At 42.8% G+C, this 16,958-nt stretch overlaps 1 protein-coding gene across 1 annotated transcript; it reads left to right on the top strand.

Annotated features, from left to right (window-relative positions):
* The first annotated feature begins 4,331 nt into the window (after positions 1-4,331).
* On the top strand, positions 4,332-16,314 carry LOC132817307 (C-X-C chemokine receptor type 1-like). The gene is made up of 2 exons (XM_060827718.1): positions 4,332-4,435; positions 15,250-16,314. The coding sequence occupies exon 2, from the start codon at positions 15,253-15,255 to the stop codon at positions 16,312-16,314; it is 1,062 nt and encodes a 353-aa protein (XP_060683701.1). The 5' UTR covers positions 4,332-4,435; positions 15,250-15,252.
* The last annotated feature ends 644 nt before the right edge of the window (positions 16,315-16,958 follow it).

Below are 16,958 nucleotides of genomic sequence, written 5' to 3'. Positions count from 1 at the left end.
CTTAGACATTTCTCCCAGGCGGGCATATGCCTATGAAGGGAAAAATGTGTGTTTTAGGTACGCCAGAGTTGACAAGACTGGGTTACACCCATTGAAAAAAAAGTTAGGACAATCAAAGGTATCCCGCTGGATGTCTGTACTGGATCTTAGGTGGTTCCTTGGGCTAGTGAAGATTAGATTAGATTAGATTCCCCACAGTGTGGAAATAGGCCCTTTGGCCGAACTAGTCCACACCAACCCTCCGATTATTACTGAAAGTTCATTCATAAATTGACCTCCAACCTGGCATCTTCACATCAACTCTTTAAAAGGGTCAGACTTGAAAATGGTTGTGTAGCCAAGCCATAGCTTTCAGGAAAGTGAAGAAACAGCTATCACCCCCTATAGTGCTGGCACACGCTGATCTCAAGTGAGATCTGGTATTGAAATGCAGTGCCTCCCCGTACAGCTTTGGGGTAGTATTAGCTCATAGGTAGTCCGATGGAGTAGAATGCTCAATAGCTTATGCATCCTGAATTTTGGCTAATGCAGTGTGTAAATATTCCCAGATAGAGAAGGAAGGTGTGTCAGTCATATTTGGAGTCAGGAAGTTCCACCAATACCTTATGGACATAAGTTTGTAATATTAACAGACCACAAACACCTACAACTTCTATTTAATGAGAACAAGGCAGTGACACCCATAACTTCAGGCTGAGTTCAGCGGTGGGCTCTAATAGTCAGTGTGTATAATTACAAGTTGGAATATCGTCTGGGAGGCCAAGTAGCAAATGTGGATGAACTGAGCCGCCTCCATCTGGCAGATACATCACTGGTCATAACACCGTTGGAAGGGTCCGTAATGGTTTTAAATTTTCTTGACACACTCCCAATGTGTGTCAGACTATGATTGCAGAAAGATCCAGTCCTGGCAAAACTGAAATAACTGGTGGACGATGGGGGAAACCAAAGGGTTGTCCTGACCAGAAATGAAACATTTTTTGAATCCAGAGAGACCAAATCACCAAAAAGAATGGCAAACTATTATGGGGAGCAAGAGTGACTGGCCTCAGGCAAAGGTCCTGACTGAACTCCACTTGGAGAAAGTGAGGACTGCAGATGCTGGAGATCAGAGCTGAAAATGTGTTGCTGGAAAGGTGCAGCAGGTCAGGCAGTATCCAAGGAGCAGGAGAATCAACGTTTCGGGCATAAGCCCTTCTTCAGGAACTCCACTTGGGTCATCCAGGGGTTTGACATATAAGAGAAAGTGAGGACTGCAGATGCTGGAGATCAGAGCTGAAAATGTGTTGCTGGAAAGGCGCAGCAGGTCAGGCAGCATCCTTGGATGCAGTTTGACATATAAGGACAGCCCTATTCCATCAATCACCCAATGGCCTGATAGAAAGAGCAGTTCAAACTTTAAAGGTAGACTTGAAGAAGCAGCCTACAACTTTGCTAGATACCAAACTGTCTTGGTTCCTGTTTGATTTGGACCACTCCTCATGCAGCTACAGAGATAGCTCCAACAGAGTTGCTAATGGGGAGAGGAATCTGCACCAGGTCAAATCTGGGGTGGGGTGGCAAGAGGGTGAAACAGCATCAGGAATGCCCATGTTGAACGCAGGACTCGGCCAAACAAGAGAGACAGTTGGGTGTAGGAAACACGGGAATGGCCCTCTACATGTCAGAGTGTTGGTCAATGCAAGGGCAGGACCACCGATGCAGAGTGTTTGGGTAAGAGCAATGGTCCAGAACATGCACATGGACCATATGAATGTTGCAAAGTTGCTAGTGGTGCAGAAGCAAAATGTGTCCTGCTCCTTGGAACAATTCAAAGGGCTGTTGGAACCTGAGGGTTCTCCATTTTGGTCAAGTGTTGAATACACCTTTGAACCTGCGATCAACATGATGGATCTCACCATATAGATACCTTTGCTCCTGGAAGAAGAATACACTCAGCACACAAGAGGCAAGCTCCTGTCTGTCACATACCACCCCATACCTGCCGCAAAGACGTATCAAACATTCTGACGCTCTGTGAGCTAGTTCTGATGGAGCTGGATCACTGTCAAGGATTTCCCACGTGTAAATAAGGGGTGACTTGGTGACAGGATACCAGAGTTATCGCAACAAGATAATGGATGGGTATGTTGATATTAAAAAGGGAGAGGTGTCTTGTGTCTTGAGAAACAATGAGATAGATATGTCCCCATGGTCTGATTAGATATATCGCAGGATACTGAAGGAGACCAGGGAGGAGATTGCTGGGGCATTGACAGAGATATTTATAACCTTTTTAGCCACAGGTGAGGTCCAAGAGACTGGGGATTAGCCAATGTTGATCCTTGCCTAGATAGGGCAGCAGGGACAATACAGGAAATTACAGGCGGTTGAGTCTTACATCAGTAGTAGAGAAGTTATTGGAAAAGATTATTAGGGACAGGATCTGCCTGCATTTGAAAAAATAATTCACTTATTAGATATAGTCAGGATGGCTTTGGGTAAGGGAGGTCTTGTCTCATAAATTTGTTTAACTTTTTTAAGGAAGTGATGAAGTTAATTGATGAGAGTAGAGTTACTGAAATTGTTTCCATTGTCTTTACTAAAGCATTTGATAAGGTCCATCATGGTAGGCTGGTCCAGAAGATTAAGATTAGAGTGGTGCTGGAAAAGCACAGCAGGTCAGGAAGCATCGGAGGAGCAGGAAAATCGACATGAAGAGCTCCTGCCCGAAATGTTGATTTTCCTGGTCCTCCGATGCTGCCTGACCTGCTGTGCTTTTCCAGCACCACTCTAATCTTGACTCTGATCTCCAGCACCTGCAGTTCTCACTTTTGCCCAGAAGATGAAGTAATAAGGAATCCATGGTGAGTTGGTAATTTGGACACAAAATAGGCTTGATCATAGAAGACAGAGGGTAGTTGTGGCTATTGTATTTCTTATTAGAGGTCTGTGACCAGTGGTGTTCCACAAGTATCAGTTCTGGGATCTCTATTGTTTGTAGTATATGTAAATGATTTGAATAAAAGTGTGTGTGATCTGATTATTAGACTTGCAAACAGTACAAAAATTAGTGGAGTTGTGGGTAGTCACCAATGTTGTCAAAGGAATGTTTGTGAGGAGAAATGGCAGATGGAGTTTAATCTGGATAAATGTGAGGTGATGCATTTTGGAAGGTCAAATGCAAAAGGAAAATATATGGTAAATAGCAGGACCATTAGAGGCACTGATATACAGAGGGATCTTGGGTGCAAGTCCAGAGCTCCTTGAAGGTGACAACACAAGTGGATAAGGTGGTAAAGCAGGCATATGGTATGCTAACCTTAATTGGTAATCATGTGAATAGGAAAGGATTAGAAAATGGATAGGAAAGTATTAGAAGGATATGGGCCAAGTGCAGGGAAATGGGGTTAGCATGGATGGACATTTTGGTCGGTATGGACCAGTTTGGGCCAAAGGGCCTGTCTCAATGCTGTAGCACTCTACGGCTCTATGGTTGGGCAGTTGAGTATAAAAGTTGGCAAGTCATGTTGCAGTTGTATAAAACTTTAGGCAAAAGCGAGGACTGCAGACGCAGGAAACCAGAGTTTAGATCAGAGTGGTGCTGGAAAAGCACAGCAGGACAGGCAGCATCCGAGGAGCAGGAAAATTTTAGTTAGGCCATGTTTGGAGTATCGTATGTAGTTTTGGTTACCACACAATGGGAAGGACGGTTTACCAGGATGTTGTCTGATTTGGAGTGTATTGAGCTATAACGAGAGGTTGAACAAACTTGGATCACTTTTGTAAGACTGCCAGAGGCTGAGGGGCTGATAGAAGTATACAACATTATGAAATGCCAAATACTAGGGGCATTGGTTTAAGTGAGGCAAGGAAAATTTGAAGGAGATACACAAGGCACATTTTTACACAGAAAGTGGTAGGTACCTAGAACCTGTTACCAGGGGAGATGGTAAAAGCAAGTTTGATAACGAGGTCTAAGTGGCATTTAGACAAGTATGGGAACAGACGAATAGTGAGATATGAACAATGTGCAGGAAGATGGGATTACTTTAGAATGGTATCTTGATCAGAGTAGACATGATGGGCCGAAGGGCCTGTCCTTGTGCTGTACTGTCCTGTGTTCTGTGTTCTACATTCTATGATGTTGCAAGTGACCATTTATGGTAATTTGTCCCATTTTGTTAAAAGCACTTGAGTCAATTCTTACGTGGATTCTGCATTTCTTGCTTTTAATTACGTCACATATTACAACACAGGTCCTTTACAGAACACTCAATTCTATTTAACAAGACACACTCTGGACAGTTCTGCCACTCTGAAGCAAGATCTTTATTCATGCCTCCTGACATTGTAGAAGCCTCTGAATGAACTTGCTAGTGTCTAAAAAGTTAGATGGTCAAGAAAATTATATTTTCAGCTTACTTACAGGATACATCAATCACAGGCTGAGAAGGTATGGTAATTTTAATCAGAAGTTTAATTGAACTGATTTTGTAAAAAAAGATTGTGTTTATCTTTGTTTGATTCCTGTTTTATATTGTAATTATGACTGAGCATTCAATAGGAAAGTAAATAAAATATGCCCATATCGTCTCTAAATCCTTATTCATATACCCATCCAGATGCCTATTAAATGTTGTAATTGTAACGGTTTCCACCACTTCCTCTGGCAGCTCATTCCATACATGTACCACCCTCTGCGTGAAAAAGTTGCCCTTAAGTCCCTCTCACCTTAAACCTATGCCCTCTAGTTCTGGACTCATCCATTCCAGGGAAAATACCTTGCCTATTTACCCTATCCATGCCCCTCAGAGTACAACGGGATCTTGATCTGATGGGTCAATAGGCTGAGGAGCAGCAGATGGAGTTTAATTTAGATAAATGTGAGGTGCTGTATTCTGGAAAGGCAAAAACAGGGCAGGACCTATACACTTAATGTAAGGACCTAGGGAGTGTTGCTGAACAAAGAGACCTTGGAGTGCAGGATCATAGCTCCTTGAAAGTGGAGTCACAGGTAGATAGGATAGTGAAGAAGGTGTTTGGTATGCTTTCCTTTATTGGTCAGAGTATTGAGTACAGGAGTTGGGAGGTCATGTTGTGGCTGTACAGGACATTGGTTAGGCCACTGTTGGAATATTGTGTGCAATTCTGGTCTCCTTCCTATTGGAAAGATGTTGTGAAACTTGAAAGGGTTCAGAAAAGATTTACAAGAATGTTGCCAGGGTTGGAGGATCTGAGCTACAGGGAGAGGCTGAACAGGCTGGAGCTGTTTTCCCTGGAGCCGTCAGAGGCTGAGGGGTGACCTTATAGAGGTTTACAAAATTTTGAGGGGCATGGATATGATAAATAGACAAAGTCTTTTCCCTGGGGTCGGGGAGTCCAGAACTAGAAGACATAGGTTTAGGGTGAGAGGGGAAAGATATAAAAGAGACCTAAGGGGCAACTTTTTCATGCAGAGGGTGGTATGTGTATGGAATGAGTTGTCAGAGGATGTGGTGGAGACTGGTACAATTGCAACATTTAAGAGGTTTTGGATGGTTATATGAATAGAAAGGGCTTGGAGGGATATGGGTCGGGTGCTGGCAAGTGGGACTAGATTGGGTTGGGATATCTGGGCGGCATGGACGGGTTGGACCGAAGGGTCTGTTTCCATGTTGTATCTCTATGACTCTATGATGTCTTCCACTGTGAAAACCAATGCAAAGTACCTCTGCCATTTCTTTGTTCCCCATAATTGCTTCTGTATCCTCATTTTCCCAGCCTGCCTCTTATCTTTTATACCCTTGGCTTTCATTAACAGGAGGCTTGAGTTTAAGAACCACGAGGTTTTGCTGCAGCTCTTTAAAACCCTGGTTAGACCACACTTGGATTATTGTGTCCAATTCTGGTCACCTCATTATAGGAAGGATGTAGATGCTTTAGAGAGGGTGCAAAGGAGATTTACCAGAGTGCTACCTGGATTGGACGGCATGTCTTATCAAGAGAGGTTGAGTGAGCAAGGGTTTTCACACTGTTTTGCACCTTCTCTAGTAGGTACATCCACATACTGAATCAGAAAATTGTCTTGTACACTTAAGAAATTCCTCTCCATCTAAACCTTTAACACTATGGCAGTCCCAGTTGATGTTTGGAAAGTTAAAATCCCCTACCATAACCACCCTATTTTACTTACAGATAGCTGAGATCTTACAAGTTTGTTTCTCAATTTCCCTCTGACTATTGGGAGGTCTATAATACAATCCCAATAAGGTGATCATCCCTTTCTTATTTCTCACTTCCACCCAAATAACTTCCCTGGATATATTTCCTGGAATATCCTCCCTCAGCACAGCTGTAATACTATCCCTTATCAAAAATACCACTCCCCCTCCTTTCTTGCCTCCCTTTCTATCCTTCCTGTAGCATTTGTGTCCTGGAACATTAAGCTGCCAGTCCTGACCATCCCTGAGCCATGTTTCCATAATTGCTATGATATCCCAGTCCCATGTTCCTAACCATGCCCTGAGTTCATCTGTTGTGGTTCTGCTCGCCGAGCTGGAAGTTTTTGCTGCAAACGTTTCGTTCCCTGGCTAGGGAACATCATCATTGCTGTTGGAGCCTCGTGTGAAGCGCTGCTTTGATGTTTCTTCCGGTATTTATATTGGTTTGTTCTTGCCGCTTCCGGGTGTCAGTTTCAGCTGCAGTGATTTGTATGTGGGGTCCAGGTCGATGTGTCTGTTGATGGATGTTCTTGCCGCTAAGAACATCCATCAACAGACACATCGACCTGGACCCCACATACAAATCACTGCAGCTGAAACTGACACCCGGAAGCGGCAAGAACAAACCAATATAAATACCGGAAGAAACATCAAAGCAGCGTTTCACACAAGGCTCCAACAGCAATGATGATGTTCCCTAGCCAGGGAACGAAACGTTTGCAGCAAAAACTTCCAGCTCGGCGAGCAGAACCACAACAACTGAGTTCATCTGCCTTCCCTGTTAGGTCCCTTGCATTGAAATAAATGCAGTTTAATGTATTAGTCCTACCTTGTCTTTGCCTGCCATGACTATTTGACTCACTTCTGTTCTCAGCTGTACCCATCTCAGATCATTCTCTTTCCTCACTATCTCCCTGGGTCCCAACCCCCCACCTTACGAGTTTAAATCCTCCCAAGCAGTTCTAGCAAATTTCCCTGCCAGTATATTAGTCCCCTTCCAACTTAGGTGGAATACGATCTTCTTGTACAGGTCACTTCTACCCCAAAAGAGATTCCAATGATCCAAAAATGTGAATCCTTCTCCCATACACCAGCTCCTCAGCCATGCATTCATCTGCTCTATCTCCTATTCCTGCCCTCACTAGCTCGTAGCACTGGGAGTAATCCAGATATTACTACATTTGAGGACTCCTTTTTAAATTTCTGCCTAACTCTCTGTAATATCCCTTCAGAGTCACAACCTTTTCCCTTCCAATGTCATTGGTTCCAATGTGGACAATGACCTCCTGCTGGCCCCTCTCCCCCGTGACAACATTCTGCACCCTCTCTGAGACATCCTTGATTCTGGCACCAGGGAAACAAGACACCATTCTGCTTTTTCTCTGCTGGCCACAGAAACGTCAGTCTGTACCTCTGATTACAGAAACCCCTAACACAATTGATCTCTTGGAAGCCAGCGTACCCCTCATTGTATTAGGGCTAGTCTCAACACCAGAAACTTTGCTGTTTGTGCTATGTTCCTCTGAGAATCCATCACCCCCTACATTTTCCAAAACAGCAGACCTGTTTGAAATGGTTATATCCACAAAAGACTCCTGCACTAGCTGCCTACCTCTCTTACCCTTCCTGGAGTTAACCCATCTATGTGACTGTATCTGAGACTTTCCCCCCTTCCTATAACTGCCATCCATCACATACTGTTGCTGTTCCAAATTCCTCATCACTTCTATCTGTCTCTCCAACTCTATCTGATAGGATTCACATCCAACAGCATTTATGGCAGATATAATCCGCAGTAACCCTTAAACTCTCTTTAAACTCCCACATCTGACAAGAAGTACATATCACTACAAAGGCCATTTTTGCTCCTTCACAATCTACAAACCCAGAAAATAACACCGTCTTATCCCTTTACAAACACTGCCCCAGGTTAAGTTAATAGCTATGACTTATATTTTAAGTTTAATGAAGAGACTTATCTCCAAAAACATAAAATCAAGAAAGAATCCATTATACTCACTACTGCAGCCGTTCTCTTGGACAGACTTAAAGCAACAATTAACTTACCTGATTCTGTGCTGTGAACTTTGCCCAACAGTCCCTCCAAGATTAGTTGTGAGTTTCACTGTTTGTTAATTTTCCCAGATGCACTCCGATGTCCAGCAATACACAAATTCAAACAGCAAAGGCGGTAACTGTGCAGGTTTTCTCTCTCTCTCTCCTGCACTGATTTCACCATGTCCTTCCTTTGTCTGCTCTTCTCCTTTTAAACTGCTGTTGTTTTGACTTTCTTTCCCAAAGTTCCAAAACAATGCAACAGCATATACAACAGTAATTGCTGCTCCTGGAATTCGAAGAAATCACCTCCAACACCTTCAATGCCTCAGAAAAAGGAGCAGCTCTTCCAGCAGAAATTTTTCCAGTCCTCCATCTTGGATTACCTTATCCAGACCAGAAAACATTTGTTCACTGCCACTCTCTGTTTCTAATTATTCATCTGATTTCTGATCAGTTCTAATTCCTTACCTTTTAATACGTGAGCTTAATTTTTTTGCTGACAAGTCCACATGGCACTTTATCAAACATCTTTTGGAAGCCTATACATACCATCATCTGTATTCATTACTCAGAGTAGGTATCTCTGTTACCATAACAACCTGTGAGAGTTCATAGTTCACAGAGAGGTATTGATAGGTTAAGTAAATGGTCAAAAAGCTGGCAAATGGAATGTGATTGTGAAAATTTGAATCATAGAATCATAGAATCCCTGCAGTGTGGAAAGAGGCCATTCAGTCCATCGAGTCTGCACCAACCTTCTGAAAAGGATCCCAAATAGATCAAACCCCAATACCATCCGTGTAATCCTGCGTTTTACAATGGTTAACCCACCTAACCTGCTCTTCCCTAGAACACTACGGGGCAATTTAGCATGACCAATCTACCTTACCTGCTCATCTTTGGACTGTGGGAGGAAACTGGGGCACCCAGAAGAAACTCATACAAACATTGGGAGAACACGAGATTGTGGTTCATTTTGGAAAGGTGAACAAAAGAACAGGGTATTATTTAAATGGAGAAAAACTGCAGAAAGCTGAAATGCAAAGGACGTCATTTATATGAATGATTTGGATGTGAACATAGGAGGTATAGTTAGTAAATTTGCAGATGACACCAAAATTGGAGGGATAGTGGACAGCGAAGAAAATTACCTCAGATTACAACAGGATCTTGATCAGATGGGCCCTTGACTCAAGGAGTAGTACATGGAATTTAATTTAGATAAATGTGAGGTACTGCATTTTGGAAAGGCAAATCAAGACAGAACTTATACACTTAATGGTAAGGTCCTGGGGAAATTTTGTTGAATAGAGACCATAGAGTGCAGGTTCATAGCTCCTTGAAAGTGGAATCGCAGGTAGATAGGATAGTGAAGAAGGCATTTCCTTTATTGGTCAGAGCATTGAGTAAAGGAGTTGGAAGGTCATATTGCAGCTGGACAGGACATTAATTAGGCCATGTCTGAAATATTGCATACAGTTCTGGTCTCCCTGGTATTGGAAGAATGCTGTGAAAATTGAAAGGGTTCAGAAAAGATTTACAATACTGTTGCCAGGGTTGGAGGATCTGAGCTATAGGGAGAGGCTGAACAGGCTGGGGCTGTTTTCCCTGGAGCGTGGGAAGCTGAGGGGTGATCTTATAGAGGTTTACAAAATCATGAGGGGCATGGATAGAGTGAATAGATAGGGCATTTTCCCGGGGTGGGTGAGTCCACAACTAGAGGGCATTAGGTTTAGGGTGAGGGAAAAATATTTAAAAGAGATCTAAGGGGCAACTGTTTCACACAGAGGGTAGTGCGTGTATGGAATGAACCGCCAGAGGAAATGGTGGCAGCTGGTACAATTACAACATTTAAAAGGCATCTGGATGGGTATATGAATAAGTAGGATTAAGAAGGATATGGGCCAAGTGCTGGCAAATGGGACCAGATTAATTTAGGATATTTGGTCAGCATGGATGGGTTGGGCCAGAGGGTTGTTTCTGTGGCTCTTATGACTCTATGACTTGTATACAAGGCACAGAAAGCTCACATATGGGAGCAGCAGGTAATCAGGAAGGCTAATGGAATGTTGGCCCTTATTTCAAAGGGGTTGGAGTAAAAGAGTAGGGTAGTCTTACTGTAACAGTACGTCACTTCACCTGAGGAAGCTGCAGCACTCCAAAAACTTGGATTTCAAATAAACCTTTTGGACTATAACATGCTTTCGTGTGACTTCTGACTTTGTAAGTGTCCAAGGTGTGGTAAGACCACATCTGGAGTACTGTGAGTAGTTTTAGTCCCCATATTTATGGTAAGATATTATTGCACTGGAGGAAGTTCACAAAAAATCTGGGATAGAAGTCTAATGATAACCTTGAAACTGTTGCCAATTTTCTGAAAAAACCCATCTGGTTGAATAATGCCCTTTTGGAAGGAAATCTACCATGATTATCTTGTCTGACCTACATGTAACTCCAGACCCATAGCAATGTGGCTGATTCTTAACTGCCCTCTGGGCAATTAGGAATGGGCAACGAATACTGACTGAGCCAGCAACACCCACATTCCGTGAATGAATAAAAAATGGTGAAGCAAAGATCTGATAGAATATTTCAAAATCTTCGAAATAGATGTGGGGATAGGGAAGAAACTGTCCTGATTTTAAAAGTATCAATAAGGTAGAAGATACAGATTTAAAGTGATTTGCAAATGTAACGAATGTGATGTGACAAATATCTTTTTCACACAATGAGATTTTCTGGTTTAGAATACACTCCTTGGAAATGTGGTGGAGATGAAGACAATTGAGGTATTCAGTAGGGTTTCAATGTAGGGTTTCAATGATTATTTGAAGAGAGCAACATGAAAGGGTACAGGGAAAAGACAAGGGTTTGACACTAAGTCATAATGATCCTTTGAGGCATGCTGGGATGAATGGCCTCCTCTGTTGCATCACTTCTGTGATTCTGTGACTGATACCATATGGCACAGGCAGAACATGCTCAACTCAAAGAAACATAGAACATAGAACAATACAGAGGAGAACAGGCCCTTCGGCCCTTGATGTTGTGCCAACCTGTGAACTAATCAAAGCCCATCCTCTTACACTATCCCATCATCATCCATATGCTTATCCAAGGTCTGTTTAAATGTTCCTAATGTGGCTGCGTTTACTACATTGGCAGTCAGGGCATTCCATGCCCCTCCGAGGCTCTGAGTGAAGAACCTGCCTCTGATATCTATCTTAAATCTATCTACCCCTCAATTTGCAGCTATGCCCCCTCATACAAGCTGACATCATCATCTGAGAAAAAAGACTCTCACTGTCCACCCTGTTTAATCCTGTGATCATCTTGTATGTCTCTATTAAATCGCCTCTTAGCCTTTTTCTCTCCAATGAGAACAGACCCAAGTCCCTCAGACTTTCCTCATAAAACCTTTCCTCCAGACCAGGCAACATCCTGGTAAATCTCCTCTGCACCTTTTCCAGGGCTTCCACATCCTTCCTGTAATGGGGTGACCAGAACTGTACACATATTCCAAGTATGGCCGCACCAGTGTTTTGTACGGTTGCAGCATGACATCACGGCTCCAGAACTCAATCCCTCTCCCAATAAAACCTAACACACCGTATGCCTTCTTAACAGCACTATCAACTTGGGTGGCAACTTTCAGGGATCTATGAACATTGACAACAGGATTCCTCTGCACATCCACACTATCAAGAATCTTTCCATTGACCCAGTACTCTGCCTTCCTGTTATTCTTCCCAAAGTGAATCACCTCACATTTATTTGCATTGAACTCCATTTGCCACCTCTCAGCCCAATTCTGCAGTTTATCCAAGTCCCCCTGCAACCTGTAACATTCTTCCATATTGTCCATTGCTCCAGTGATTTTATTGTCATCTACAAACTTACTAATCCATCCACCTATGCCTGTGCCCAAGTCATTTATAAAAATTACAAACAGCAATGGCACCAAAACAGATCCTTGTGGCACACCACTAGTAACCAAACTCCAGGCTGAATATTTTCTATCAACCATCACTCGCCGCCTTCTTTTAGAAAACCAGTTTCTAATCCTAACTGCTAAATCACCCTCTATCCCATGCCTTTGCATTTTCTCCAACAGCCTAACATGTGGAACCTTATCAAAGGCTTTCCTGAAGTCCATGTACACCACGTCAACTGCCCTACCCTCATTTACATGCTTGGTCACCTTCTCAGAAAACTCAATGAAGTTTGTGAGTCATGACCTGCCCTTGACGAAACCATGTTGACTATTTCCAATCAAACTGTTGCTTGCTAGATGATTATAAACCCTATCTCTTAAACTTCCTAAAACTTTTCCTGCAACAGATGTAAGGCTCACTGGTCTATAACTACCTGGGTTATCTCTGTTGCCCTTCTTGAACAAGGGCACAACATTTGCAATCCTCCAGTTCTCAGGTACTAAACCTGTAGACAATGATGACACAAAGATCAAGGCCAAAGGCTCCGCTAACTCCTCCCTAGCTTCCCAGAGAATCCTCGGATAAATCCCATCCAGATCAGGGGACTTATCTACTTTCACACATTCTAGAATTAATAACACCTCCTCCTTGGTAACCTCAATCGCTTCAAGTATAATCGCCTGTATCTCAGTCTTCTCCTCTACAATATTCTCCTTTTCCTGAGTGAAAACCAATGAGAAATGTTCGTTTAGTACCTCTCCGATCTACACAGGGTCCACACACAACTTCCCACTTCTGTCTTTGACTGGCCCTATTCCTACCCTAGTCATCCTTTTATTCCTCACATATCTATAGAAAGCTTTAGGGTTCTCCTTTATTCTACCTGCTAAAGACTGCTCATATCCACTCCTTGCTCTTCCTAAATCCTTCCTAGCTTAGCTGTACCTCTTTTCTGCTTGACAAGAGATACAATTTCTTTAATAAACTACGGTTCCCTTACCTTATCACTTCCTGCCTGCCTGACAGGGGCATACCTACCAAAAACACACAATATCTGTTCCTTAAACCAGCTCCACCTTTCAATTGTCCCCACCCCCTGCATTTTGCTACACCATTCGAATGAATACTAATGAAAAACTCCACAGAGGTTGGTATCCATCACCAAGACATCTTTTATTTCCTGATTCTTGACTTTAGTACAGACTCTTCACAGTCAGCTCTTAGAGTGTCAGTATCTCTGACACTCCCCTTTTTAATATGCCAGCCAGGGTCCCTGACTGGACCAGATTAAAAGCCCTAAACAGGGACCTAATTTGAGTTAATTTGATGTTTGATTTGATTTATTATTGTTACATACACCTCGGTAGAGTATTGTGTGCAGCACTGGTCTTCTTCTCTGGCTCAGGAGGTTGTGCAACAAACATTTACCAGACTGATTCCTAGGACAACAAGATTTGCGGATGAGGAGAGGCTGAATTAATTGAAACTTTATTTGCTGGCGATCAGTGGTGGATCTCATAGAAACCTATAAACTTTTAACAGGATTGGACAGGGTAGATGCAGGAAAGATGTTCCAATAACCGGGAAATTAAGGGCCAGGGGTCACAGTCTAAGAATTTGGAATAGGCTGAGATGAGGGATTTGCTATCACAGAAATTTGATTTGGAGATGCCGGTGTTGGACTGGGCTGTACCAAGTTAAAAATCACACAACACCAGGTTATAGTCCAACAGGTTTAATTGGAAGCACTAGCTTTCGGAGCGATGCTCCTTCATCAGGTGTTCGTGGGACACAATGACCTGAAGAAGGAGCGGTGCTCTGAAAGCTAGTGCTTCCAATTAAACCTGTTGGACTATAACCTGGTATCGTGTGATTTTTAACAAAAATTTGAACCATCTTCCACCTTGATGTCCATTCAGTTTACCTGTCCATACCTCTTTGTCGTCTCTTTGTGTCTGATTACAAGTCACATTGCAACTTAGCTGTATGATGAACTCATGGGAAATGTTTCAATAATATTGTGTTCAATTCTGGTCACCACATTACAGGAAGGATGTGGAGGCTTTGGAGAGGGTGCAGAAGAGGTTTACCAAGATATTGCCTGGATTAAAGCATATGAGCTATGAGGAGAGACTAGAAAACTCTGGTACTTTTCTCCGGAGTGGTGGAGTCTGAGGGGAGACTTGATAGAAGTCTGTAAAATTATGATATGCATAGACAGGATTGACAGTTAGAAACCTTTTCCCAAAGTTGAAATGCCTAATACTAGAGGGCATGCATTTTAGATGAGGGGGAATTCAAAGGAGGTGCGAGGGGCAAGATTTTTATACAGTGATGGTAGGAGTCTGGTATGCTCTGCCAGGGATGGTGGTACAGGCGGATATTATAATGGGGTTTAAGGGGCTTTTAGATGAGCACATGAATATGCAAAGAATGGTGGGATATGGATCATGGGCAGATAGAAGGGATTAATTTAATTTGGCATCATATTCAGCAGAAAGTGCCAAATGACCTGTTCCTGTGCTGTACGGTTCTATTCAACAGAATTGAGAGTTCTGCAGAAAGAGGTGGAGGGGCGTGGGAATGAGGCTGACAGGAAAATGGCCTTCAGAGCCACCAGCCTTGAATTTATTGAGCAGCATGACATTCTTGAAGGGCCAAATGGTCGACTCCTGCTCATAAACCCTTTATCCCTGTGTGCATTTAGTTTCTCTATGTGTGCCTAGTTCCAAAGTTTTTTAAAACATCATAAATTGGTTTTATTCTGAATCTTCAGTTACAGCTGATTTGCTTTTGGAAAGAGACTTGAGACAAATGGAACAAGCTTTTTGACAATTATGCTGATCATTCCTGATGAAGAGCTTTTGCCTGAAACGTCGAGTTTCTTGCTCCTCGGATGTTGCCTGACCTGCTGCGCTTTTCCAGCACCACTCTGATCTAAATTATGCTGATCATGCTGAAGTTGATGATGATCGAAACACATTTGCCTGTACTTTCAGCAAAAACAAATCAATGAATGCAACACTGACTATTATCTATAGATTGTTCTCACTCCCTGATCTTCTTTCTTTCAGAAAATGGACATCAAGCAGTTTGACCTTGGAGAGATTGACTTTGGTGATTTATTTGAAAATTATACAAATAATTATGATGGTTACAATATTGATTCAGACACGTTACCCTGTACTTCTGTCATGAATGAGTCAATCAACGCAGCTCTGGCTGTTATCTATAGCCTGGTGTGCTTCCTCGCTGTGATAGGCAACGTGATCGTAATGATTGTCCTACTTTATAATCGAAGGGCCATAACATCCACAGACATCTACCTGCTTCATCTGGCAGTGGCTGACCTGCTCTTTGCCGTGACCTTGCCTTTTTGGGCAGTGGATGCCGTATCCGGCTGGGTGTTTGGTGATGCCATGTGTAAAATCATCAGCATGTTACAGGAAGTTAACTTCTACAGTGGGATTTTATTGCTGGCTTGTATCAGTATTGATCGCTATCTGTCCATTGTCTACGCTACACAATCCCACAAGCATAAGGGACCATTTATAATTAAGCTGGTTTGTGCTGCTGTTTGGTTGCTGGCTATTGTCCTGTCTTTACCAGTTTTATACAAGGGTGAATATACTCCACCTGGTCCCAACAGACAGATATGTTACGAGATACTTGATGGGGAATCAGCAAAAACGTGGAGAGTGACCACCAGATTTTTGCGGCATTTTATTGGGTTTCTTATCCCTCTGGCTGCCATGGTATTCTGCTACAGTGTGACAATCCAGAAACTGTGTCAAACGAAGGGATTTCGGAAACATAAAGCCATGAAAGTCATCATCGTGGTGGTGTTGGCTTTTCTCATTTGTTGGTTCCCACACAACATTACGGTGTTCATCGACACACTGATGAGGAGCAAACTCATTGCTGAGACTTGTGACATACGCAGTCGCATTGACAGAGCTCTCATTGGAACTCAAAGTTTGGGATTCCTGCACAGCTGCATTAACCCAATCATATATGGGTTTATTGGGGTGAAATTCAGGAATCATCTGGTCAAACTCTTGGTTACAAAAGGAATCATGAAGCAAAGCAATGATTCACGATATATGAGATCTGTATCCTCTTCCTCAACTGTCATGTAGAATCTTTGTGACATAGCTATTAAACTATCAGCAAGATGGCAACTAAAAAGAAAAAGCCAGAGATGAAAAGGAATGACTGACTTAGTAACTAATTGATTAGCAATACTAGTTTTTAAGTTCTATTTAGAAAATAGATCAGAATGACAGCCCCTTCATTTAAAAAATGAGGTCTGCAGATGCTGGAGATCACAGCTGAAAATGTGTTGCTGGTCAAAGCACAGCAGGCCAGGCAGCATCTCAGGAATAGAGAATTCGACGTTTCGAGCATAAGCCCTTCCTGATGAAGGACTTATGCTCGAAACGTCGAATTCTCTATTCCTGAGATGCTGCCTGGCCTGCTGTGCTTTGACCAGCAACACATTTTCAGCCCCTTCATTTGCTGAGTTAAAAATCATACAATCCCAGGTTATAGTCCAACAGGTTCAGTACTAGCGCCCTTAATCACCTTCACAACCACATGATGAAGTCCAACCCCATCCAACACCGGCACCTCCAATGCATTTGTTGAGTTGAAGATTAGTCCATCACTTTGCCTGTAGAGGGCTCACTCCTTGGTATGTGCTGCATTATTTCTGTCTCTCCACATATGTATAAAGGGTTTGTACTGAAGCTGTAGCTGAGTTAACAAGCAGTTATTGGATGAT

The sequence above is a fragment of the Hemiscyllium ocellatum genome, chromosome 7, assembly GCF_020745735.1.
Source record: "Hemiscyllium ocellatum isolate sHemOce1 chromosome 7, sHemOce1.pat.X.cur, whole genome shotgun sequence".
NCBI lineage: Eukaryota > Metazoa > Chordata > Chondrichthyes > Orectolobiformes > Hemiscylliidae > Hemiscyllium > Hemiscyllium ocellatum.
Note: the sequence above shows the minus strand (reverse complement) of the source record. Positions and strands in the feature narration are given on the sequence as shown.

Coding starts and splice junctions, on each gene's coding strand:
- LOC132817307 (XM_060827718.1), top strand. CDS start 15,253: ATGGACATCAAGCAGTTTGACCTTGGAGAGATTGACTTTGGTGATTTA.